The 26,882-nt window shown below is 47.8% G+C and overlaps 1 protein-coding gene across 5 annotated transcripts in view; it reads right to left on the reverse strand.

Annotated features, from left to right (window-relative positions):
• LOC144142793 (uncharacterized) overlaps positions 1-25,562 on the reverse strand; it is a 67,227-nt gene extending 41,665 nt beyond the window's left edge. For 2 of the 5 annotated variants that reach the window (XM_077674524.1, XM_077674520.1), the window contains exons 1-5: positions 25,356-25,557; positions 5,899-6,103; positions 4,634-4,732; positions 2,781-2,843; positions 653-781 (exon numbers count right to left, since the gene is read on the reverse strand). In XM_077674524.1, the coding sequence (XP_077530650.1) occupies positions 653-781; positions 2,781-2,843; positions 4,634-4,732; positions 5,899-6,103; positions 25,356-25,390 (531 nt within the window). In that variant the 5' untranslated portion in view covers positions 25,391-25,557. Of the gene's footprint in view, positions 1-652; positions 782-2,780; positions 2,844-4,633; positions 4,733-5,898; positions 6,104-25,355 lie in introns of all 5 variants that reach the window. The other 3 variants (XM_077674522.1, XM_077674521.1, XM_077674523.1) reach the window with 3 other exon arrangements.
• Positions 25,563-26,882: the final 1,320 nt, after the last annotated feature.

Below are 26,882 nucleotides of genomic sequence, written 5' to 3' on the forward strand. Positions count from 1 at the left end.
AGGGCAGACAAAGGTTTGAACGCGCCTGATATCCATTCTGTAACCTGCTACATTTAGGTGGGGCTGCCGTCTAAGAGAGGTGGAGCGAAGTTGCTTAATCAGGAGTCATTTATTACTATGGTGCGCTTAATAGCACCGGCGTAGCTTCTGCGCGGTAAACCGTTATAATTTGATGACTTCCGCAAGGACCCATAGGGCACTGCCAATCAGTTTTTCCAGGCACGTCTTGAGACCTACGGCCTTTGCATGTTGACTTGTCATGTCGGTCTGGTACGGACGGCGTATCCGTGGTTAAACATTTTATTTAGAGCTTTGGACCAGGTGCTCATCCGGCTGGGTATTCGATTTTGGCGACTTTTCGTATGCGAAACGTTTTTAGCTAGCAAAATGTTCCCATGCACTGCCCACTTCAAGTTTTGTTTTATACTAGGAAGTATTGCAATTCTTATCCCTTATTTAGTCTTAAATACTGATTAAAAAAAAGTACTGACACAAAAACTACCCTGGTACACCCCACAGTACTGGCGATGTTTATTTTTTCTCGGCCAGTAGGAAGTTCCTCTTTTTACTTCCTTGACAACTATGAAGCACATGTGAATACACAGGGGTGCACGATATTGTCCAGTAAAGCTATCCCCGCATGCGTACTCACTTGTTTGGGAGTAGCTTCGCTTTGTCTCGTGAAAGAGGATTCGGGTGCTGCCTGTTGCGATACACATTTTCCTCGGGTACAAGCTGCAGATTCTTCACTAACAGATGTCGAAAGATGTGCTTTGGGAACCTGAGAGCCGTCAGAACGAATGTGGTTTGGTGACACACGAGCACACACAACTACAAATGTATCGGCGCTCGTGACTGTAACTTCGCATCGCCGTTATAGCTTTCTTATTGCTTGGAACCGCATTCAGTAAAATGTATCTTTCTGTAAACTTGTTGCATAACAAAGTACTCCCACCGCCGAAATTATTTGGATGATTCAGTTTTGAAAAATTCTCATAACATCTGCCCAGGACGGCAATGGTCAGTGCACACGAAATACTAAAAGAGTAACCATTTTGCTCACCTTATACTTAATATAGTCATTTATACCGTGAGTAATGATAATGCCAATAAATTTTTCCAGCCTTGTTGTCAGTTGCTTTGTCTTAAGATATTATATTCTCATTTTATAAATAATGGCACTGCATGCAGGCATTAGACAAATGTAACGCGGACTGGGGGCGTAGGTAAAAAAAAAACGGTTTGGTAGAGGGATTTTAATTTAAAATTGAATAACTATGGCGCATGCTCAAACCCTCTATTAAGGAGTCATCATCATCATCATAATCATCATCGTAATTATCATCATCATAGTAATCATCATCATCATCATCAGCCTATCTACGTCCACATCATGGCAAAGTCCTCTCCCATAGACCTCCAGTTATACCATTCCTGTGCTAACTGCGACCAATTTATTCACGCAAACTCCTTGATCTCATCTGCTCATCTAACTTTCTACCACCCCCTGCCATGCTTGCCTTCTCTAGGGATCCACTATGTTACCCTTAATGACGAACGGTTACCTTGCCTTCGATTACATGGCCTGCCCACACCCATTTCTTGTTCCTAATTTCTACTAATATGTCCCTAACAGCATTTGTTCTTGTCCTTTATTATTGAATCCATCATCTCCCGCTCCGTTGCTCGCTGTGGCGTCCTCAATTTAAGTTGAGCCCTTTTAGTGAGCTTCCAAGTTTCTGCCCCATAAGTGAGTATCACTAAGATGCAGCTGTGATACACTTTCTTCTTCAGGGAGAATGGTAGGCTGCCATTCATTATCTGATAATGCCTGCCGAATGCACTCCACCCCATTCTTATCCTTCTAATTATCTCTGCCTCATGGTTGGCACCCGGGGTCACAACTTGGCTTAAGTAGATATATTCGTTTACCACTTCCACTACCTCGCCACCTATCTCAATCCGCTGTGCTCTCCCAGGGTTATGGATCATTACTTTAGTTTTCTGCAAATTAATTTTCAGGCACACGATTGAAGTCTGCTTGTCCAGTGCGGTAAGCATACTTTAAAATTCGGGTGGAGATTGTCATGCTTTGCCGTTTCCTAATTAGATCTTTTGTCTCGTGGGGAAGTTCACCAGTATCCTGTCTAGCTATCGTACCTCTGACTCCTACTGAAGACTCCGCGATAATGCGTGCAAGATTGTCGCTGGCCTTCCGGTGTCGCAAACTCTGCTTCCTCCGTTTGAGCTGAATATCGGTTCTGCAGCACGATCCTGAATTCTTCAATTTTCCGCCTTACGATTAGCTCATTGATCGGCTTCTTTTGTACTAGCTTGTTACGGTACCTCCTCAAATCTTGTCTAATTCGAGATCTTTCCACATGGCGGTCACTACACCTCATTCTTTCGAGCACTTCCACATCCTGCACGACGCCACGGTTATCGCATAGTAGGAAGTCTATTTCATTTTATGCTCCCCATTCGGCTCCTGCAGGTCCACTTCCATTTGCCCCGTTTGCAGGAGGAGGTACTCATGTTGGCAGCTGAGACTGCCTGATGGCCATGCTTGATCGAAGCCGTGGATGGCATCATTGCAGCATGCGATGTAATAGAGATAATGATCCTAGAGCGACGTCAAGTACATAAAGCTATTATGAATCTTGTAGCTTGCATGAATTTGTACTGAAAATATGTTTAGGCTCTCATGAAAGCTATGGGCCAGTGTACGATATTATTAGCATTAGATTTATGAACTCTTGTTGTACGACAACCGACATCACCTCTCTTTTCAGAAGATGATGTTGTTGTTCCAGCCATTCCATATGCGACGTCTCGATGTGCTCCTAGAAAACAGGAGACAAAATTGAGCATGAATACAAGCCGCTGGCATCACTAGAAGATTTCTTCTGTTTTTGAAAACATGCGCAGTGCGCCGCCAAGATTACAGTACTTCTATAATGAAGAAATGTAATAGCTGCCAATACTCATGGCAGTTTCGGTGCTTCGTACATCGCAGACACTGGTAGAATGCTAGCAGCTAACACAGTCATCGGATAGGATGAGAATCTGCGTGTTACTCTAAGAAAAGGAATGGCTTCAGTGTGAGCTGTAATTGTCGGTTAACGCCTACTTTAATCTACAACTTTTAGCTTGTTCCGGAAAATGTGCGCATAATAATAATGCAAACTTATGCATTGCACACAAATTAATCCTATGGATCGGTTCGAAAGGTCTTCTTCATTGATGACTATGTCAGCCAGACGTGCTGTACAAAATACGAACATTATAAGTCACACAACCGCGGTTATATTGTATCAAGCGCATTCTATGCTTTTAATTTATGAGAAACTTTAGTTACTAGGTGCTAACGGGAGGCGATGCCTTGTTGGGTCAGTTTTTAACCCTTGGAGGCATGCTGAATAAGGAATATATCTTGGGAGCAACACTCGTCTGGTGCTCGCTATATCTAGGAGTATGTATTTGGGCGGCTTGGTAAAATGTGGGAGTGAAAAGTGCCCCACCGACGTCAATTGCAAACGTGGCTGGCGTTGCTTGCAATGTTTATGGGCGTTTTGAAACATTTTTAAATGAGGAATAACACACTGTATATTTAAGACCTCCATGTCATGAATCGACTGACGGAGGGCTACGTGACATAAAACCGTACATATCCAAGAAGGTATTCTGTAACTTCGGAGTATATAATGCATGAAGATTTATTTTTTTTGAGAAATATGGAGAAGGTATGTTAACGGAGCATGTGTATTCACATACCGGGTGCTTAAGTCATCAATAAGAGGTTTTACTGCTGGTTGTTACCCAGTCGCTGAATCAGTATTTGCGCACATCACAAGATATCACAGCGATACGGCTGTTAAGCCGTCATTTCTTGAACCTTAGATTAGATACGGCTTTACACTTCACTCGAACAACTGTTAGGCGTATGCACATTATGACGTATACAAAGGTATTTTTCCTAATTAAACATTGAATGTATAAAGCTCATGCCTTCTCACAGATCTATGCGTTTTCATTGCATGACCACTTTTGCCAACCGAAGTTCGCTATGAAGAATTTATGTTTAAGATGAAGACATTTTAAAACGGGGCGCAGCACGAGAAATCAGAGATGGAGTCATAGCAAGGCTTGTTTTTGTAGGTATATTGTTCTCGCAAGAGAAGAATATCTTAGCAATCCCTGAAATGCGAGATATGGAGGGGTCAATGTGCATTTTTCTGCGCATACAAAAGGCACCAGTAATTACATTTACGTGATATAATTTTTGAAGATTTTTGAAGCTCCTGTGTGGTGAGCCAGATTAAACATATAAATGCTGTCGCGACGGATATTTTTCATGCGCCAAGTTCTCGAGCAAAACCAATGTTTCAGTTTGGGTAATTCTAGCAACCGATTATTCGAAATTGCCTTCAGACGGATGTAATCGCTTCCAGGATTTAAACTGCAGAACCCGGCTTGGTCGAACTGTGAGCGTATCTTTCAATTTTTTACTGGAAGTTGGGCGCCAGAAGAAGGCATGTAAAGAACGGCAAGGGTATTTTTACGCAGGAATGCTCGAATTAATTAAACTAGCTCCGTTCCTTTCGGGAAATGTAATGAGGGTTTCTTTTCTCACCTTGATTTTTCTGTACAATAGAGGGTCACAGCAATATGGACAATTCAGGACAATGTTTTGCAGAGGGAGATATAAGGAAGAATGGGTGGCATCACGTTTCTGCATTTTTCAAAAGAAGAAGCAACATTTGAATAAACCCGAGGCAAAAACATCTTCCTGCATTTTTCAAAACAAGAAGCAACATTTGATTACACCCGAGGCAAACAGTAGGTGCCACCCCTTCTGTCGGATTTGCAAGATGTGTCATATGCAGCACATTGGTTGTTTCTTCTGGAGATTAATGCATGATCCGTAAGTAGAATATTTATTGATGCAAAGCCCCCTCTCTAGCACATTCTTTAAAGCTTGCAATTCATATAATGTCGATATCTTGGTGAAAATCGGAATCATCTGTCCGCTAGTACGACTTTCTCATCACGTCCAGTTTCAGCTATTTGTTATCAGTTAGATACTCCTTCGCGGCGTTGCAAGAAATCCAGAACTTAGGTATGCTGTCAATTCACGGGCTTTACGGTGAGTCTAAGGGAAGCCGCCATTGCTCTGGTTTTAATGGAACTATCGCGATAGAACTTGTATTACTTAGGAAGGCTGAAGCGACCATATAACCCACCCAAGTTATATCTTGGTGCAACGGCGCGGCTACAAATACACAAGAGGAAGGAAACAGCCATTGTTCCGTCTGTTTCATCGCTCATGTGTATTCGTGTAGGCCTGCTGTTTCGCTAATATGTTAACCCACCAACTCGACCGACGGTCCATACTTCTGAAGTTTTATATTAGTAGGTGTAATAAACAACTATTTGCACTAGTGTTTCTAAAAAATATGCGAAGCCACAGCTCCTAAGCCATTCTAGGTGGACCACGAAGCTGCCGTGGAACGGGAATTCGCATGCATGTCTGCTACGATAGAGCTCTAGTCCTTCCAGATTTAGCATTAGAAAAAGTTAAGTAACGGATTAAAAACAATTGCGGTTTGTTATTTGCACTCGCGTTTACTGCGTTCCGGTGAATACTCGCCAGAATGAATTATTGCCAAATCGAAACTGAAAACACTCGTTATTTACTTTAGCCCGAAACTTTATGAAACGGGGAGTCTGGTAGTGGTCGCAAATAATACTACGCTCCTCTTAGTGAGGACCGTGCAAGAATTTAACCATCCCGGTGTGTCCAGAATTATGCACGCACTCACGTGCGGCTCATTTTCGATTAGAGACAAAGAAATGTCGTAATGTAGGACTTAAAAATGGCATACAAAACGGCCGTACCTTGGTCACCGTCTTGTCCACCTTGCAGGAATACTGATTTCGTGCTTGAAAGCACTGCTCACAAAGTACGTGACGACAGAAAAGGAAGTAAAGCTCTTCGGGGAAGTAGCCACACTCCACGCATTGCCCAAGCCGAGCTGTGTTCCCGCGAAAAATCGCGCATAAAACCGGGCGGCCATTTGAGAGGGTGATCTTGACCAAATTCCTGCAAACGCAAGTAAGTGTTAGTACTTCTCTCGTACACTTGCTTGGTAGTCATGCTGTTGACGTATTTTTGTGATTTGTAAATTATAATCGTGTTGCGAGGACACTTTGTGACCGTAAGCTTTATCTTTCAAGTGCGAGTGATACCAGCATGGTTCCGGCTGCCACGTTTGTATGCACCGGACTGGACATGAATAAAAGCCGCTGCAAAACCATTTGCTGCTGCCTAACATCTGATAAGATATTCCCAATGAAAAGTGACGAAGTTACCCTATAAGTCCAGTGAGATTAGTAGCGACTATCCCTTTGCGGCAAAACGTTCTTTGCTGTTCAAAACGATTATCGGATGGTTCACGCTCCATGCTAGGGGTTCAGCCTGAAAAAGCCTACCATCACAATGCGATGTGCTGCAGAGGTGACCCGCTAGGTGTGTGAACCATCTGACGGGGCTGTGGCGCAGACACAAATTTACCGTTTCATGAGTGGGGTCGGGTCAAAGTTTGAAAAGTTGAATTTAATTTGAGGATGTAGCCGTTGCTTTGTGTCTGCACAAATGTGCACAAGATGGAAGACGCAGTAAAAATGTTTGGCCATTCCACTCTAAGAAGCTGTGGTTTCGAAAATGTGGCATTATATTACGACTACATGTACATCGCATTTCACATTACTTTTGCTGGCCACACCAGGGGCCAGCAACTTTTGCATATGTGGCTTTATATTTTCAACATACGCAGCAATAAAGTAAAGCGATTCCATTATGTGTAGTAATAAAATGCATTCTTGGCTGTTTCCTTTTTTGGCACGCTATTTATTTATTTAGTCACTTCATTCGTTGCGCCGACGGGCGGCGCTTTCGCTCCTATCTCTTCTGCTGCCATCCTGCCCGTCTGCTCCTGCCGCTTTCACAGTGTGCACGTGTAGAAGTTTTGTAGTATGCCTTGAAGGTGAAAATTTTGGTGACTGCTAGTGCGAACGGACTCAAAACGTCAGAGAAACTGAGAAAAAGATACAAGGCGTGCTTCGATGTTGTGCGGTGCGACAACTCGGGAAGGAATAGCACAGCGAAATTTTTCCGCTTCTGAGGGGACGCCAGGTCAGCACACTTTTATTTCAGTCAGAGATATAAATAAGCAAGCGCTATCCTTATCAAAAAAGCTGTAGGGCGAACCGACACATCTTCTACTGTTGCTGTACAGGGAATTTATTTTTGTTTGGTACAATGCATTTGTCAGTAATGTTCTAAGCATGTGAAGCAACTTGTCGACAGTTTCTCATCAGCCGATTGATGGCAGCGGACACGCAGATGGAAATTTCGCATCTGAACCGGCATGGTGAGCGGTTGCTCTTCATTTTCTTTCCACCAGAGGAAAGCTTATAATATATGTTCCCCTAATGTTCATAAACGTTTCTTCGACTAACTGGTTTGGCTTTAGAGTGTTCCGACAATGAGTTTCTTATAGTGACATCACCACCTTTGAATGCTTATTAACACGATAGAAGCCACAAATTACGCGGCAGCTGACCGCTTGCATTCCGTGTTACGAGAAGTTCGAGTTACCTGCGTGACGGCTGAGCTGCTCTTCGCTTTTCAACCTGTGCTAGGACACATTTGTTGTACCTTGTTTGCACTGTCAATATTTGTTTCGCTTTTACGTGTTATTGAATATTCTCCATGGTGGTATTTCTTCCATTTACTCGGTGTGACATTTGGCGAAATTACGTAGAAAATTCCCTACCTATAAAAAGTTTTTTTGGGCTAGCAGGTTTACAAGAATAAGAATATAGAATGGTTGTTAATGGTGGCGAAATGAGCTGGTCATTTCACTTCCTAATTATTTTATTGTTCACAAACGCGTGTTTTTATGAAACATCGTTTCTGTATAATTGTATGGTGTACAGCAAATGAACGTGGTGACGTCTGCAGTAATTTTCTGTATACGATGAATTGTACGAAGATGTCGCATGTTTGCGTAACCGACACAGAATGCGGGCATTTGCACTTACTGTACGAGATACATAGCTCTGGGCTATTTTGGCATGTAGTGAACTTCGTTTGCGATACGTTGCCAATAAAATCAGTGAATAAATTACATTTACTGCCTGCTACTTTTTCTGCCCCAAACAAAATCGCCACGCTTCAGAGCGTGCTGGCTCGCGCGTATTCAACTAAGAAAGATACCCAAACATATGTTTTGTGCACGTGCTGAGAGTCCAAGCAAATTAGCAACTGAAAGCTGTCGAAAACAAGATGTGCAGCTGCAACACAATCTGAAAAGCCGAATGCAAGCGGTGTTTGTTCATGTTTGCGGCACACAAAGACAGTCGCGCTCGTCCAGCCCGCAGCAGACGATAAGCGGCACGGTGTTTCCTCCTCGCGCATCAACGAAAGCGTTGCCATAGCAGCATCAGTGATTTTTTTTTTGTTTTTTGGTTGGACAGTTTGGCCTACCAAGCACCAGGGGACAAATTGGAGCTAGTGGCGCAATTATCGGTTATATGGTGGGTATACGAGCTGACCTAGCCGTGACCACACCGTCCTCGCCGTTTCGGGGGTGTCTCTTGCGCTCGGCGTCGGGGGCCCGCTCTTCCCTTCGCGCCGTCACAGCGGCATGACGTTGACGCTTGTGCTTTGCGTAGCGGCATGTTCTGGTTCCCGGGGCACCGGATGGCACGGGCGCACTTTTGTTTTCTCGCCACCGGTGCTCGCGCCGCCGTTCCTTGTACCCACGCGTGATTTGCTCCGGGACTCTTCTTTACGTCTTTATGACTCGGAAACCACGTCACAAACGCGTGGCCACCATGCACTTTGCGGCGAGAAACAGGGACATTCTCTTTCCCTTTTTGGCTTGGCGACTTTCCCAGGCAGTTACGTTTGGCATGCGCAGACGGAGGGTTTTCTTGTTTCCTAGTATTTGCTAACAGCGGATGGTGTGCCCCAGCGATAGCCGGCTTCACACAAAACGGGAGGAACGCAGCACGGCGCTGAGTAGAAACTACAGGGTTCCCGCCGCGGGGACTCAGTGTCTAAGGTTGTGTTCTCAGCCAATGAATGCGGGTGCAATTCCGGCTGCGACGGCCGTGTTTCTGACTCAGGTGAAAAAAAAATAAATAAAACGCCGGTGTGTCAATATTGGTTACAAGTTAAAGATATCCAGGCTGCTTGAATCATTTCGTAGCCATCCAATAGCGCGCGCCTGATAGCCCAGCTGTAGGTTCGTCGTGTGAGGCAGGAAAATGTAAAAAAAATGGAATCGTGACAGTTTTACTTAACAGGAAATGTACTTACACTTGTACGTCTCGGAAAATGAGACATAAAAGCAGGAAGCAGAAAATACTGCATAAAATAATGTGTTATATGCGACAGAGAAGGCCACACGGGCTGTGTTGATACGCATCCCATAAAGAGAACAGCACGACAGGAGAAAACTAATTCCCGTATCTAGTTGTTTGCTCAAACATTAGCTTCGATGACCTCCGGTGTGTGTTTATCAAGGTTATTAACAGCGGAGCTGTTGTACAAGCCGTAAGATCGGTGTTACAGGAAAAGATTCCAGAATAATACGTAGCGCTCGGGAACGCGTGCCTCGCGTCGACCGCCGAATCCCTGGTTCGCGCGGTGGCTTTAGCAAAAAAAAAAAAACACTCCAGCGCTGTTGAAAAGCGCTGCCGTACATGCAATGCTTGGCATGAAGAACACGACGATATCGATGCAGATGACGATCACTACTACAAGCACAGTGCAAAGCAACGACAGAACATATACATAAACAATTTTAAACTTGTACAAATGCGTAGATGTGTCCTTCAGTGCTCAGGGATTAAGAAATCTTGCACCTTCGCTGTCGTTCAAGCCTTGCGCAACACAGTGCAAGCTTCGCCAGTTGAGCTTGTGGAAGTCTACAATGCTGCGGATGACTTTGCATCCAGCCCTCTCCGCGAAGAAGATGATGACATCTTCGATGTGTATGGGGAGGATTACTAGCACAGCAGCTATGAAAATAAACAAAGATACTGAAACTTAACCACGTTTGCGGCAATGCTCACCTGCAACAGCTTCGCCATTGCCATTCAAGTCTTGCGGGTGAGCGTAATCTTCCCTGAACTTTAACTACAATTGCTATTAAAACCCGGAATCCAACTCAAACGTGCTTGTACGGCCAGCAATGCGCGTCAATTAAGTGATCGTTTTTCGCACGTGTGTTGTGTTTTCTTAACCAAACATTCGTACAAATCTGCCTGCCCCGGGATTAGTGCATCAGAGGAAAAAGAAAATGATGCACCATCTCTGCTGGACATGGTACGAACTTTGACGCGTCTTTGATGCCAGAGCCATTTCTGGGCGTTTTCTCCAAAGGATCAACCGTTTTCTTCATTGCGGGGGAAATGCTTCCGATTTGTCTGGCAGTGCTGGAAACGGCTTTATCACTTTACTGAAACGCCACTTTTCTTAGCTCGTCGACATTTCATGTAAGATGTTTACGATACGCCCACGGATGCTAGTTTGGATGATGTCTAGGAGGGCCCTGCGTAGGCTTATTTGCACAAGATATTTTGCTTCAAACAAATCAAGACATTATCCAGCTCATCACTATGAGGAGCAATAACAAATCTATTTTAGCCCTTGATGTCAACGGTGATTTTCGGTAATGTCAAACACAGCAGTACCCTTGACAATTAAAGCTCAAAAAAATTTCGGTTCCAAAGCTTTTAATTATATATAAGACTCTCCAAAATTGATTGATTGTAGGGTTTAACGTGCCGACGCAACGCTGGCGATGAGGCGCGCCATAGTGTAGGGCTCCGGATTAATTTTTACGACCAGGGGATCTTCAACGTGCGCCGAAATCTCGTACACACGGGCGTTTTTGCTTTTCGCCTCCACCAGAAAAGCGGCCGCCGCGGCTCTCTCCACACTTAAGGCCCTCCTTAAAGTTGAAAACAAGTAGCATGGACCCTTTTACATAGGTACACGAGGAACGTCAAAGGTTGCTGCTCTCTCCCGGCTCCTTTTTAACATTCCTATCATGAATCTTCCAAAATTCTGCCTCAATTTTGTCATATACATCACGCTATTTATGCTGATCATATAACGTCATGTACATCAACTGGCAACCTGGGGATATATCATCTAAATTAAATGAAGCTCCTTCTGTTGTCTTTAATTACGCAGCAAGCGGAGGCCTAGTTTTTTCTTCAACTAAATCTGAACTTCTCATTAAGGCTAATGCTAAAGAATACGAGGAAACATATGCTCCCAGGAACTCCACTCAACACCGTTAAACAGATCTACATTCTTGGCCTCTACGTTAACGACAAATTAAATCCGGTATCTACGGCAACCCCATTGAGACGTCTAGGAGAACAAGTTGGACGTATAATCCCTAGTCTCAAAAAAATATGAACCGCTATACTAGACGGGTTTCCATAGGCTTGCACATGCCTTCATTAACAACCACCTTCGTTACTGCTGCCCCTCCCTGTACGCATAACTGAGACACCAGTTGTATAGGCGAAAAAACTAGATCTATAATAAAAATAAAAGAGGTTCCCCACTTCCTAATCTCTACTTTGTGGTGATCGCGACTTCCACGCGAACCCCTTTCTGGCTAGCTTCCCATCGCGGCAGGAGTGCAGACGCGCCTCGCTCACGCGACGGGAACCATACGGGAGGGCGCCAGCGACCGGACGGTTTGTTGTCGCCCTGGTGGAGGCGTTGACCCTTTTCCCCTCTGCCTTACCCGAGAACCAGTTCTTCCTCGATACTAGCGCCACCAAAAGGCGAGGTGTGGTGGGTTGTCGGATGACGGGAGGGCGCTCTCTTGTCTTGGGGATGCGGTAGCGCGCGTACGTTTCGGCGCGCTGGTCCTGACCTGGGGAACTCGCCACAATGAGACGCGTCCGGGCGAGCTGGGAGACTGCAACCGCGCTCGCACTGCGCAGCGCTCCGCTACTCCGGTATGCCATCGGTGAGTCGAACCATCTCGATCTCTAGCGTTGTTTAATGCCTCGCTTCCAGTGTTACCGTTATGGCCTACGATTAGTCTGTATGCAGTGTATTTGATTTGCATTTTGCAATTTGCAATAAATGCTGCCAATAATGTTTTGCCCTCGCCGCCTCCTGCCTTTGTCCGTCTCCGCGGACAACGGACCCGCCTGCCGCCGGCGCTCGCAAGGCATGTTTGCTGAGCGCGGATGGCTGCGGGGTGGGAAATAACTAGTGAGTGAAATGTAGAATCCCACAACTGATAACAATAAACTTAGAGCCTTTAGTACGCATAATTCCTTCTCCAAACTCGAAGACGCGCACATGACCAACTAATACTCCAGGCTTGCGCCATCCAAATTCGTGAGACGACCACGAGAACGTCTTCACATTGCCTTCAGTTGCACATAAGAACCAACTCTCGAGCTTCCTAAATATTGGAGACATAGCATCAGCGCTTTCCATCTTTCCCGTAACATGGACTCACCATGACGTAAAACAAAGTGCCTGCATTTTTGCAGTGGCCCCTTTCCATAGGGGCGATTTCCCGCGCAAGCCGGGTGAACTTCCCAAGCGTTGTAGTCCCACAGAAGGGCCAAGCGCCAGGCCGGGGAGTCGCTTGTACCTATTTTACCGGTAGGTGCCCGGCGCCACGAAGGCACACGAATGCACATGGTGCCTTCCACAAGCACGGTGGACGCTCAACTCGCAACCGCCTGTGGCAGAACATGTCGCCAGACTCTTTCACCTCCCGGAAATGGCGTGCCGCGGCACGATAGCCGGGGGCCCCGCCAGATGGACAAGGGTCAGGGGCCCCTCGCAAGGGTAAAGGCAGCTTTCCATACGTGGATTCCCCTTTCAAGGGTCCGCACTCGACCAGGGACGCCTGTACCCATTAAAGAAACCGGTGGGTGCCCGGCGGTACCAGGATTCGAACCCAGTAACTACCGCATACGAGGCGAGTGCTGTACCTCTGAGCCATCGCTGCGGTTCATTCTAAAACGCTAGTGAAGATGCGGCTCTAAATTCCGAGTTTTGTGCACGAATGTTGCCGGACCTTCGCCCACCGGGCTGTTTACGGCCATCGATCGTCCGACGTGAATCTCCTATATTACAGAGCCTCTGCCCTGACAAAGTGGAGGAAATAACCATAGCGCTGTCTCTCCACAACCCGAATCAAAGAATGGTCACTACTCACTCGCGCAAAGCGCGCAATTCTTTTACTCTTTGGGAAGGCCACAACTATTTCATTCCCACTGCTCAAATATGAACCAAGGTCTCTGACCCCCCACCAAGTGCCTGGACTCCTGGGAATCAAGGTATCGAAGCAAATGAGACTTGATGCAGCAGCCCTAGCTCTTCATTACCGGAATCCCCCCCCCCCCTCGGTCAACCCCCTCTCCCTCTTTGATCCAGGATCCAGAGGACCTCTTTTTAAAGCAAAGCTTTGTACTTCTGCCAGCCAACGGTTCTTTAGCGGCGTGCGGGACATTAAACTCCCAACGCGACGAAGGCGGCGGGTGGGGGAGAGGGAGGAGGCGAAGGGTTTAAATTCACCGAGCACACTGTAGATGGCGCGGCGAATTCGCCCAGTCTTCCCCACGCGGAGGTGCCTGATCGCTGGCGGCGGCGTCGGCGGTACGGCTTTGTCGTCTGGTTTAGTGATGGTTGGTTTGGGCCTGTTTTGGTGCAGCTTCGCTTCGATTGCGCGCTTCCTTCGCACGGCTTGATTAACTTGTTCGACAGCACCCCCAGGGTAACCCGCACCCGACGGAATTAAGTGGTCGTACGGCAAACATACGTTAGGATTGGTTTGCTGGGCGGGAAAACAAGATGTACAAACCACATACATACATCTGGCCGCTAGAGAAACGCTACTTTTTACGTTCCGGGCCATCACTGGTGGCACGAGCGCGCAGGCTACAGTCCCGGCAGTGCTTCTACGCACCGGGGCCACTCACGAGGCTTTCGAACGAGAAGCTGCAAGGACGTTCTTCCCGCAGCCATCCTCTACGCCACCCCAAAACATTTACTTCTCGGAGCCGGTAGACGAAAACGACTCCCTTGAGGCGCCCTCCACTATTACTGAACTTATAACTGCCCTGGAACAGGTCAACGTGCGCAGTGTGCCTGGCAAAAATTGCGTGACTTGGTCAATGCTGCGAAATCTAGATGAACAAACTAGATGCGACATACTGGAACTGTTGAATTCCACTTGGGTCTCAGGAGATCTGCCAGAATCTCTCAAGCACGCAGTCGTTAGACCCATTCCTAAGGCTGGGAAAGATCCATCTACATGGCTAATCTACGGACCATCTCCCTGACGTCGACACTATGCAAATTACTTGAACGAATGGCCGCTACCCGACTAATCCACTACTTTGAAGAAGAGGCTTTTTTTTCCCACCCCACGCAGACTGGTTTCTCAAGCAATATCGCAACCCATGACAGCATCCACCCACTTCGGCGGGTACTCCGGCGTACACGACATCATAAGCCACACATCTTGGTGGCTGTAGACCTTCGCAAGGCTTTCGACACAGTCTCCCACCACGCGGTACTACAAGCCCTTTGCGAAGCTTACCCGGGTAAAAGAATGAGGAATTTCGTGCGAGCCTTCCTGGCCGACAGGACGTTTGAAATACGCTCGGGACGTGTGAATACCCTACATTTCAAGAACACCTGCGGGGTGCCACAAGGCGCCATAATGTCCCCGATATTATTCAATATCGTAATGGCAAAGCTAATCAATGGTGTTGCTGCCGTCACAGGGGTTAATGTCACGGCTTACGTTGACGACGTCACCTGGACAGGAGGCCAACGATCATCCTACGACTGATGCCGCTGTACAGCGCCTGCAACATGCTTTGGACACATTCACGGCCCTTCTCATACCCACTAGCATGGAGGTGTCAGCAACAAAAATTACTTAGCTGTGCGCGGCAAAGCCACTAATCGTGAGCGCATTCGTTTAACTATCGGAGGGCAACCCCCCCCCCCCCCCCCCCCCAGCCAGCTCCAGATGGTTGGATCCGCATACTATGTGTTCCGTTTCATGAAAACGGGGGAGCTAAAGAGTGGCTGAGACAGCTCAAACCATTGTGGCGACGTCTCCTACACATAATACGTCGCATCTCTGGCACTTTCGGTGGTGCTTCGCAAGATATCGCTCGACGCTTAGTACAGGCAGTGCTCGTCTCTAGAGCGGTCTACGGCGTCATGTGATACGATCTCACGAAGTACCAAATTCACCAGCTAGAGGTCTTGTATCGGGAGGCGCTGCGGGCTATTCCTGGCCTGCCCCGTCACACTCGCGTCGAAGAGCTGTACCGTTATGCTGGTTTGCCCACGCTTGGGGATACCCTCTCTGCGCGCATAGCAGGCGCAAACGACCGTCGCCACTTGACACTGCAGGGACGCCGCCTGCTACGTCACGACGGTGAGCGACTACTAGATGAGCCGCCCATCCCTCCACACGTTCGCCCATGGGAGGATGTGCTGATCACAGAACGGCGACCAGCACCCTGGAAAACTGCTCGGGCTACTTATGCGGCGCAACGTGCCACACTGGTGCAGACCACCGCAGCCACCGATGCTACGGATCCGCGGACATTACGTGTGTACGTGGACGCCTCCTGGCAACCTCGCACGGCTGCTGTGGCACTTGCAGCTGTAGGGGCAGACAGCAATGAACGCAGCGTTACAGCCCACATCGTTGACTCCATTCCGAACACCACCACCCTTGAGCTGCGTGCTATTCAACATGGCGTACGCCTAGCACGTTCTGTTCTGCAGGCATGCAATCAGTGCGCGTACCACCGTGTGCACATTTTCACGGACTTTGCCGAGGCCTTACGTTACCTTATAGGAATTCCACGGAAACAATCTGCAGCGCACTGCATTAAACGATCATGCAGCTCTGTGCACAACACCTTCCACACGCCTCTAACAGTACGGAGGATCCCTGACCATGGGGGGCATCCCGGTAATGGAAGCGCCCACAGGCTGGCGAGCGAGGCATCTTCGTCGTACCGCTGTCAGCCCGGAGAGACCAGAGCCAGCGGAGCCCACTTTGAACCTGACGAGGAGCGCCAGCGTCGCCGACATGCCCGGCGCCTTCACCTCCAGTCATCAGTACCCCAGAACCCGCATCCTCTGCCTCCTGGCTTATCTCGCGGCGCCCACGGTTTTCTCAACCGGGCCCGTTCCGGCTTCGCCATACCCGCTGACATCATCGCACGGTGGCGAGGACGGCAAAATCACTTTGACCCTTCGGGCAATGAATCCCAACAAAGCAACAACATACCGCTGGCAGGTTCTCCGACGTCAACCTCGGTGGGAAACTCCCATTCTGTAGACCTCGCAGGACCTCCACAGACCGGATCTGCTCCCAGTTACTCCCCTTCTCTCTTGGACGCCCAATGAGCTCTGCTACGCATGCATGGCACAACGAAGCCTGACCTTCCGCACATCGTCTGGTCTTGCCCGGGCCTTGCCGTGCTTCGCGCCCAACACCGCCCGGCGTGGGTTCACTCCTACGAAGAGTGGATTCCGCCCTCTTGGCGCGTCAACGACACCTTGACAGCACTCTGGAGCTTTGTCTGTGCGGCGTCGATGGCTGGACATTACTAGCGTCCTTCCTGCCCTCCCCCTTCCCCTGCGGCTTCAGGCCATCCTTTCTTAATAAAGTTTTCTTCCTTCCTTCTACGCACTGCTTGCCACGAATGGGACTCCTCCATTTTCTAAATTGGTGAATACCAATCCGGTTTTTTTAGGAGGTATTACAAAAGGTGAAAGTAGCAAATGGTTCTGATAAATAGCGCTTTTAAAAATTTTCTGAGCTTTGTCGCAATTTTCAAACTTACTAATCAAGCTAGTTTAAATCAGTATAAATGGGTCGCTAAGCTCACATGCCGAATTGTTTCGGTGTCAGCGCTTGTGTCCCGCGGTGGTGTAGCCACGAGCTAGCACATCAGGATGGCTAGGTTCCGCGGTCTCACCCGCCGTAAGACGCTCCTCTCCATTTTCTACCGATGTATGGCTGGGCTACAGCGGCGGCGTCCGCCGCTCGAATCCGGCCGTAGCCGACGCTGCTGCGTTCGGGACGGCGCCTCCGCCAGTTTTAGATAACGGCAGGCAGAATCTCTGGTTTCACTCTGTGTAGAGCCACGTCTGTGAAATCAGGTGACGTCGCATGGGCAATCGTTGTGGGTGTCGTTTAAAGCTTTGTTTTCAAACAACCTTCAGAGCGTGGATTTGAGCCAATTTGTTTAGGTCTCGAAGAAAATGAGACTGCTGATGAGCCCCCCCCCCCCCTCCTCCCCTACCAGAATCCAGAGGACCTCTCTTGATGCTTCAAGAAATACTAGACAATTCTTAAGAAATTCATCGGCCCTACCTTGCCACTGATGAAGGGCTAAACAGAGCAGAACGAATTTCACGCAGGTCGGAAATCAACACCTAAATATTTCCCGCCATTTTAAAATGTTTTGGTCCAAGAACGGACGGACGATGCCTTTCTGTGGAGATAGCTTCGATAATTTCAGCGTGGTTTAGGCTTGTCCAAAGAACCCTTCTTTACCCCTGCCATCCCTTCCCCAACCATTGACGCCTGAGAGGTAGTCTTTCTCAATTGCTGTGGGCGTGAGTACCAAAGGTCTCTTGTTCACGGAGATATAGAGAAACGCGCGGTAGTGCAGTATCCCGGAACACGCAATCCCCCAACCGTTAAGATTGTAGTCTCCTGTGTGAATAAAGTTTTGCTCCTCCTCCTCACCAGAGACGCATTTACGCTGGCCTGATAGAGCGTAATTTACGAAAAAAAAATGAGGATTATAAACCTGTGTTTGGTTAATGTCATCGACAGGATGTAATATCAGGTTCGTAATGGACTGGCTATAAACTGCCAGTTCTTTGCTAACCTGATAATTCATCGCGTCGATGTAATTAGATCCGCACAACGGGCTGTAGTAAGGAGAATGCTAGGGGTGGCGCTAAGGGACAGGAAACCAGCCGCGTGTATTAGGGAACAAACTAGGGTGGAGGACAATCTAGTTCACATTAAGCGAAGGAAATGGGAATGGGCGGGTCACATAATGCGTATTACGGACAACAGGTGGTCCATCCGTTTAACAGATTGGCTTCCAGTAGACCGCAAACGTAGTACGGGTCGGCCAAGGACAAGATAGCGAGACGAGTGGGGAAACTTCGGGGGAAAACTGACTCAACTCGCCCTCGATAAAAGGGGTTGGAGATCTTTGGGAGAGGCTCTCGTCCTGCCGTGGACACAACCAGGCTGATGATGATGATGAATGAACTGATTTGATTGTAGGGTTTAACGCGCCGACGCAGCGCAGGCGATGAGGCGCGCCGTAGTGGAGGGCTCCGGATTAATTTTGACCACCTGGGGATCTTTAACGTGCGCCGAAATCTCGTACACACGGGCGTTTTTGCTTTTCGCCTCCATCAGAAAAGCGACCGCCGCGGCCGGGAATCGAACCCGCGACCTCGTGCTCAGCAGCGCAAATGATGAATGAACTGGCAGGTACACACTCTGCAATTGATACTAATTCCGACTGATCAGAAAACGACTGCTTGCCTCCAACAGGCATAATAATCCAAGCATGCCTCTTTCGAGGTGTTATAAATGGTTTCTTCGGGCAACACGCCTTCCTAAAGCAACTCGATGCGGATTCCAAGTTAGTTTCGAAGCTTCCTGGCGTTAAGAAAGGTTTTATTTGAGATGGCTGCAAGGACTATAATGTCTTCTGCATGGTTTCGCTTCTCTTTGCCTCGTGACCGGGGCATGACATCTGATTATGCCTCCGTAACTGGAGTAATTCAATTAACTAAATGAAATTTGAGTTCAAGATGCCGGGCCGGGCGGAGGCCGGCCGATGGATTGGTGCAATGCGCCTCTTCTTGGCAAATAATTTGTGTCCTGATATCGAGTGGAATCCGTGGCGGCATTTTTCGGCAAATGACCGCTCACCTTAGATCCCCCGTGCCTTATAAAGGCAACGCGAAAATTGTTTGGACGGAAAATGTATAATCTTGCGGTTTCTTGCATCTCAATTGGTTTGGTAGACTAGCTCTGTTTAACGATGTTTTCATACGGAAATATTTGGCGGGCGTCGGTCCTTGCTAACCTGATGCCGGTTACGTCAACGCGCATTAGAATGCAAGAAAGAATGTAACTCTGTTTCGAAAATTTTGCCGCGACAACTTTGGCCACACAACCGATGCAAATGGGCAGAGCTATGCGGTCCTAATATGCTGCCCCAAGAGGGAGGGGTGAACTTCATTCAGACCAGTAGTTATTAAATTGTCAGACCCATGTCTGCTGGAGGTTTCTTTATTCCATGTGGCTGCGTGTTCCCGCTACCTGGCGGTTCCTTTTGTAAAGTTGAAGCTGATCGCCGAGTTACGGGCTGGCTAGCATACCTTGCATTGTTCACGGCTAGCGGAGGGAGGTATGCTGATAAGGGATGGCCTGTGGGAGAACTCCCAAGTCATCTGATAGAGTGTATACCCTAGCAAATTTTTAATAAAATCACGGGAGCGACGACTAATCGGCATGTGGGCGTATTATCACGATGTCCAGCAACAATATATGCGAGAGAACGCGCGGACGCAAAAGGCCCTGTCTTTTGTGAGCACCGTCTGCTACGTTGCTTCCTTGAGAGCGGTATACTGCCTGCCACGTTATTGGTATGGCTCTTTTTACGAGAAACCGGGGTTATTTGAAGCACATGCGCAACTCCAATTGGCGTTTCGGTTTTGTAGCGTGAGCTAAAGTGGCCGAGGTTGAGCAGTTTCGCGTGGCTGCTGGAGAGCCGTGCTGCGCATGCGCGAGGACCACTGACGTCACACGGCGCACAGAACGTCGCTCTCTGCCCGGCGTCTCTCACACACTCCACGCGCCAAGCGTCATCGCCGACGTCCGACCGGTCCACTTGATGATCAAGCGAGGTTTGGCAGGGTGTGCAACCGATGGCTCGTGCGTCGCAGCAACACCAGCGTGTTCTTGTGGAACCAGCTTAGCTCTGGGGAGATTGGTGACGCTGCGTCGGAGCCGCTTGATAAATATACATGTGTCACATATTGCATATACCGTTTGTGTGTCATTGAAGCACCAGCAAGCATGATAATCAAGCTAATCCTAGAGAACCAGGAACGATAAGAATAACCAGCTGAACCTTAGCTCACGCTACGTATATCCTGGCATAGACGAGCTAAGCAACTGCTAATTTTTTCTTCCCTATCACTTGGCCCGAAAGTTCTTCACGTATGTTTTAGCTGACGCTACCTTTGGTGGCTGGCGAAACGGCCTCCGCACATAAGAGCAACAGATAACCAGAACAGCGTAGCAGGCGACACTCGTACAGCAAGCAGATCGTTCAAAGTGCGTGCGCGGTCAATTTAGCCGCCGGACGCCGCGATAAGGCGCTGGCATACAGATAGGTCGTCTCTCCCGTGATATTAAAAATTTAGGAGTGTGTACTAGGGTAGGGGCACAATTTGCAGGTGGGCTGTAGGCGTGGTAGATGGCGTGGACGTATGTGTTTGTTTCACCAATCATTAAAGTAGTCCCCATGGCGAATCATCGCTTGAGCTTCCTACTTTTCAATAAATCATATGTTATATTGGCCGTACAAGGACCACGTTCCCCGTTTTAAATTGCCAGGTTTATTCCCAACGCCACATCATGACGTCGCTGGCTACCAGCGAAGTATAATGTGCCGTGATGAGTGAAGATTGGTGTCAAACCTCGCCCCCCCCCCCTCCCCCAACAAAAAAAGCAAGAAAAAAATATCAAGCAAGCGTCCCGAATAACCTTTGCATATTTAGCTGCTGCAGTTCCATCCTCTAATATCGCTCACGACGCCGACGTATATAAGCTGGTTGTGCTACCTGCATCGAATGCCACCCGTTGAGGAGTTAACGGTAACAGTTTATACCTGCAAACGGAAAATTCGGCATCCGATTGAAATGCAGCGTCCAGGTGAAGGCCAAATTTTTCACTTCCTGCAAAGTTTCTGAGAAAGCCGTATAACTTTCATCTGTAGTCTTGCGGCTACATAGCCGGTTGATGTCAAATTTGTATCGCAAAAAACGGGCTAGTTGGGTTGCAATTATGGCGAAAAAGAGCGCACAGAAGCGGAATGGAGGCGGAAGACAGAAAAGAAACGGAAAGAGCGCCTGTGTTTGTATTTTTCTTGTCTTCCGTTTCCATTACGTTTCTGTGCGTTCTTTTCGCCATGATTGTAACCTGTAACCCAATTAGCCCGCCTTCACACCTCAGTCAAATATTTCCTTCGCAGAAACTCACCCACCTTAGCGATTTACGGTAAACTAGTCTAATAACAGTTTTTACCTCTGTATATGCGACACTCGTCATTCCGGAAAGCACACCAAGGTGCGCATGAAGTGTAAGGCACTGTACAGGGGGATTAAAAGAAATGGCAAAAACGGAGCGCACAGCGTCCCGAGCATGCCGCACCATCTGGCTTGAAAGTCAGTAAACTGCACGCATGCGCACTTTTTTGAGAGTGTGGCCTACATTTGTGGTAAATGCTTGATCAAGAAGCGACCCCGATCGTTTATTCTGAGGCGCCTAATCACGCTGTGTCGGCACTGAGCACGATTATCGTTGAAGGGCATCATGCTATCTGCAATCAGCCTGCTGCGAGATTGGCTCAAGAATGTATTTGATAACACGACGTTCTCTGGCGACAGAGCATAAAAAGACGCCCCAAAATAAATTACCTCTAACAGTAGGCCGCACTCCCAAGCGCCCTGAAAGAACCCAACATGCGCGCAGTTTACTGACCGTACAGCCGGACTGTTCGACATGCATCGGAGGCTGTGTGCTCGGTTGCTCGTATTTCTTTCAATCCCATATACAGTCTAAAGGTTTATGACGGTATAAACGGGAGCGCGTGTCGCTCAGTGCATGCAGAGCGGTGTAGCGATGGGATGGCGACTGTCGTAGTTCGTACATTTGCGGATGCACGCCCTGACAACGCTGGATTGCGCTTTTGCATGCTGCGTTAGCTACGTTTCATATCTGGAAACGATTCCAATATTGAGAGAATGCATGTGCTGATGAGGGGCTGTTTATCAAGCGCGATACGGAGCGCAGCCTTTAAGTGTTTGCTTTTCGCTGCCCCGTTGGGTGATAAAAATGTCTTATCCTCCATGGCGTACCTAATGCAGAAGGCAGCCGCGCGATAAAGCGGTTTCAGGAAGTGGGCCCGCCAACTGCACAAACTGCGAGAGCACGCCAGCCTCTGCCCAGAGCGCTCTGCGTGTATTGAGCGGCATTCGCTCTCATGTTTACTGTCGTAAAGCTTTCGACTATACAAGGGGGATTAAAATAATACGAAGTACGGAGCGCACAGCCTCCGATGCATGCACCACCGTCTGGCTGCTTTGCCAGGAAGCTGCGCGCATGCGTAGTTCTTTTTCAGCGTTTGAGAGTGTGGCCCCCTGTTAGGGGAAATGGTAGATAAAAAATCGACGCCGGTCTTTTTTTGGGCGTCTTATTATGCTGTGTCGCCCAACGGAACCAACGGCGCTGCGGACTGAGTGCAGCTAGCATGAGGCCCTTCAAAAATCATCCTTTTCAGTGGCGACGCAGCGTGAAAAGGTGCCTCTAACTAAACGATCGGGGTCGCTTCTTGATCAAGCATTTCCATAAATGTTGGCCACACTCTCAAACGCTCCAGAAGTGCGCATGCGTGCAATTTACTGACTTTGCAGCCAGATGGTGCGGCATGCTTCAGAGGCTGTGCGCTCCGTTGTTCGTATTTTTTTGAATCCCCTCTGTACTATTATGAGCAATATGAAAGGGAACACAGGAACGCGTGGCAAACAGCCTTTCGAGGCTGTTTGCCACGCGTTCCTGTGTTCCCTTTCATATTGTTCATAATAGTACACAGTAAAGTTAGCCGACCACAACAATCGCACTGGTCATTTCGAACTTGGTTCAGTGCAGAAACCGTTCGGCAATACAATTAGCAGTGGTGACATCGAAGGATGGTTGGCGTATGTTTGGCGTGAACGGTTCAGTTAGCGGCGCATGCTACTCCGCATTCGGCTTAATTGTAGATTATCATTTAAAAACAAACTGTCAATGTACGGCCATAGCCTCCTTTATAACGGCTTGTGCCTGCTCAGTGACAGAAATTCCGCCGTTCTCTCTGGTGGCGCCCTAATCCCAGGTTGTCCTGTGTTGGCGAGGGCACAGTAAACATTTGTCTACACACCTGGCAACAATGAGTGGTTTAAAAAGTTGTCAAGGCCCTTTGCAAACAAAAAAGACGGGTTGTATAAGGTCACTCTGGCTCTGAAATTCACGAAGCCAGAAATAAAACCATCTAGCTAGGGTGACGCTAGAACTTAACAGTGTAATTATAAAAGAGATGATCTTTCTCGGACTATCTTGTTCGTTCGTAAATAATTTAACGGAAAATTTTTTTTTCTGCGTTTCCCTCGATTCAGCCAGAAATGTTATTGGTGAGTTTACTAGTGGGTTTGTGACCCACTGGGAATTGATCGGTTATTCGGTATATGATTGGTAAGAATGAATGTACCAGGGAGAAGTAGCGAGAGAAACAAGCTACGTGCATGCTAAATGTTTATCCTAAGCGTATATAGGGACTCTCAAATACTGAGCATCGCCTTGAGCTAAAGCTTGAAGTCATCATTCTTTGAATAGCAGCCAGGCATTGACGATTACTGCGTTGTCAATATATCTACTACATGCGCGATGACATTTCCTGGAGCATCAGCGACGGAGAAATAGGGAAGGGATGGAGGAGGGTGGGCGCGTACCTTTTCTGGGGCCCTAAAAAGTATTAGCTGCAGAACAAGACTTAATGGACTCGTAAGTAAAAAAAAAAGGGAGCTCAACTGTTTGGACTTCTTGAAACAAAATTTAATTAGTATAACTCAATTATCACTAAACATCGAATCTAGAATCATTAATTTTCTCTTATCAGCGGGAGAAAAGTTCACTGGCTCTTATCGCAGTGACAGCCATTAGGTCATGCATACATTTTGTTGGGAAACTGTCGTAGCGAACCCAAAAGGGTGAGGGTGCAGGCGGAAACAGTACACTGAACGCAGTTTGGTATGTTTACGACGCCACCCATAAAGCTTTGGTCTTTAATACTGGCTCATGAAGTTCAAGCTCGCCATTTTGCGGACTTTTGTAGCTGGAAGACGCCTTCGTGTAGCAGACGACGCCGAGGTGCGTTTCAGTTCACCTCCGCCCGAAACAGTAGTTCGCATCGGCATGGCCATCGAAAAACCTGGGAACTTGGCGCCCCCACAGTGAACGGGCTGCTGCAATGGATTTCGAAGCGATAGAGCAGGCACAGTAGGTTATATAGGAGGCTATGGTACGGCTTTCCCTCGTCACTAGTACTTCGTTCGTTAATACGAATAAAGAAGGCTTCGAATATTTTCACAGCTTCGCTGCATGTTTCCTCTGCTCGACTGAGGACACATACGTGAGCGAACAATTTGCACCGAGGCCTGACTATCACGGTCACACAGAGATTACACAGAAACACTTTGGAAAAAAAAGAAACGCGCACGGAACACTTGTTGAAGGTCCTACGGTGGACAGACAGAAATTACGATATTGAATTACGTCTAATCGGTGTTATGGCAGCTGTAAAAATAATCAAGTTGGGATCGGAATGGCCAGAATAAACCATTTCTTTACGTGAACAAATGCTTCCCGACAGGGCGATGTGCCGACATTCGTGTAAAATCTTTAAAATATTATGCCAGCATTGCTTGTGCCTTACAACTCCCAGAAACGAAATTTTCGCCTTCAAGCATGTAAGCGAAAGCTTGGCAATATTTTGCCCCGTTCGCCAGTTAGCGCAGCTCGACCATATTCGTTTGTTATCTTTTTTGCTCGGCGTTGCTTTCTGGAGGCTTAGTCTTCGGTGAACCGAATTTCTATCGCCCCGTCCTACGTCGCCAGTTACCACGCCACCGTACGTTGCTCAGATATTGTTTATACCGTCATGCGAATGGGATGGGCTACGTGGCTATAACACTAATTTCAGGGAAATACCTAACGCAAAATGATGCCGTTAATCGCCAGAAGTTGAAACAGCAACGACGTAATGACCCTGGGAGGTTGAACACACAGCGCTCGCTTCCAGCCGAAATGTAAGGAGGCGCTGTAAAACTTCCAATAAGATCGGGTGCCTATTCAAGAAGAAAGCAGTAAGAAAAATTAACTTACCCGTCTTGTTGTCTTCCGCGCCCAGCGCCGGCCATCTTGGTCACTATTCAAAGCAAGCGCACACTCCAACGCTATCTGCTTCGGCAGGAAATGGGTTTGCCGGCGGGCCGTGCGGAAAGCAACGATAGGGGGAGCTTTTTACTTCTCTTTTATGTCTCTGGAAGCCTTCGCGGCACCGTATGCGCCAGCAGTCGCGATTCACAACGCCCGGTGATTTCTTTTCCAAACCCTATCCAAAGTCGACTGACCGAGCAGTTCGCGATATCGGTTCGGTTAAAGATGTGCCCCCATTATCTCGTGTTTTTCAAATGTAGCTCTCCTTTTCAAACCATTTGTTGTGTGATGCGCTTGGCGGCCTTTTGAATACGTGACTGGGAATATAAAAGAGAGTTAACAAGTGCAGTATAATAGGCAAGGACATTTTCACAATTAAAATGCACGATACTTTGAACTCGTGGAATACCGGAAAGTATAGTGCGTCAGAGACACTCAGAGTGCAACCGATATCAGCAGTGTTATCAGTTTCACTTCATGTTGAAACTACGAAGCACAGCGCTGGCGTGATGCGGTATTTGAAGCGAGAAAGACACAGATCCGGATGTCACTTGTAAACGAGGAACTAGTTGCATTTACAGGATTCGTATGAGCGATCCCCCGAAGCAGTCTACACGAAAGATAGCAACGCACTGTCATCCGGTGTACGCGAGGCGACGTTGACTGGGAGTAAAAGTTAACTATTCGTGGTCTTCATCAAACCCTTCATTAAAGAAGTTATGACAAAGTTAGACGGATTAGACTTGCTGAACTTTTTGAGTGTTGCGAGATTTGGAATGAAGTGGGGAAGTGATCCGAAGCATACTGCCCAGCACGAGGCAAAAATGGCAGTCTAGAGAATTTTTTTTATCAATTGTGCATTTTACGTGCCAAAAACGCAGTAAATTATATAAACTGTGCTTCAATTGGTCTTCCCAGTGGATAGGTGGGCACACGGATGTAATCACGTAGAAAATGGTAGACGTAGATTTTGTAGCGCAAGCTACACAGGCCGAGGTTGAGCGGTTCTGCGTGTGCCGTGAAGGGCCGTTCTGCGCAAGCGCGAGAAGCATTGGATTGGTTTGGATCGGATTGAATTCGGCTTGTATTGGATTGGATTGGATTCGAGTTGATTTGATTTGGATTGGATTTGATTGTATTGGAATCTGTTGGATTGAAATCCAAACCAATTGGAGTACGGGTGTGTAGAGAATTGGGTTTGCACATTCGCCGGTCTGCGCATTCCAGAGGAGTGACGTCGTGGCCGCGGAAGACGCACTGGCGCCGGCGCGTGCCTTGCTCTGCGCCTCCGTTGCGCAGTTGTCAAGTGTGACGCTGCGCCAAACCGCTTGATGGCCGTTTCGCGTGGGTCCTGGAGAGCCTCGCTGTGCGTGCTCGAGGAGCAGTGACTGGACTGGACTGGACCGGACCGTACTGGACTGGATTGAATTGGATTTGATTAGATTGGAAATCGTTTTAGCAGAAGTAAGCATG

Source organism: Haemaphysalis longicornis, unplaced genomic scaffold (genome assembly GCF_048455015.1).
Source record: "Haemaphysalis longicornis isolate Haplotype H1 unplaced genomic scaffold, Haemaphysalis longicornis Haplotype H1 scaffold_6, whole genome shotgun sequence".
Classification (NCBI taxonomy): Eukaryota; Metazoa; Arthropoda; class Arachnida; order Ixodida; family Ixodidae; genus Haemaphysalis; species Haemaphysalis longicornis.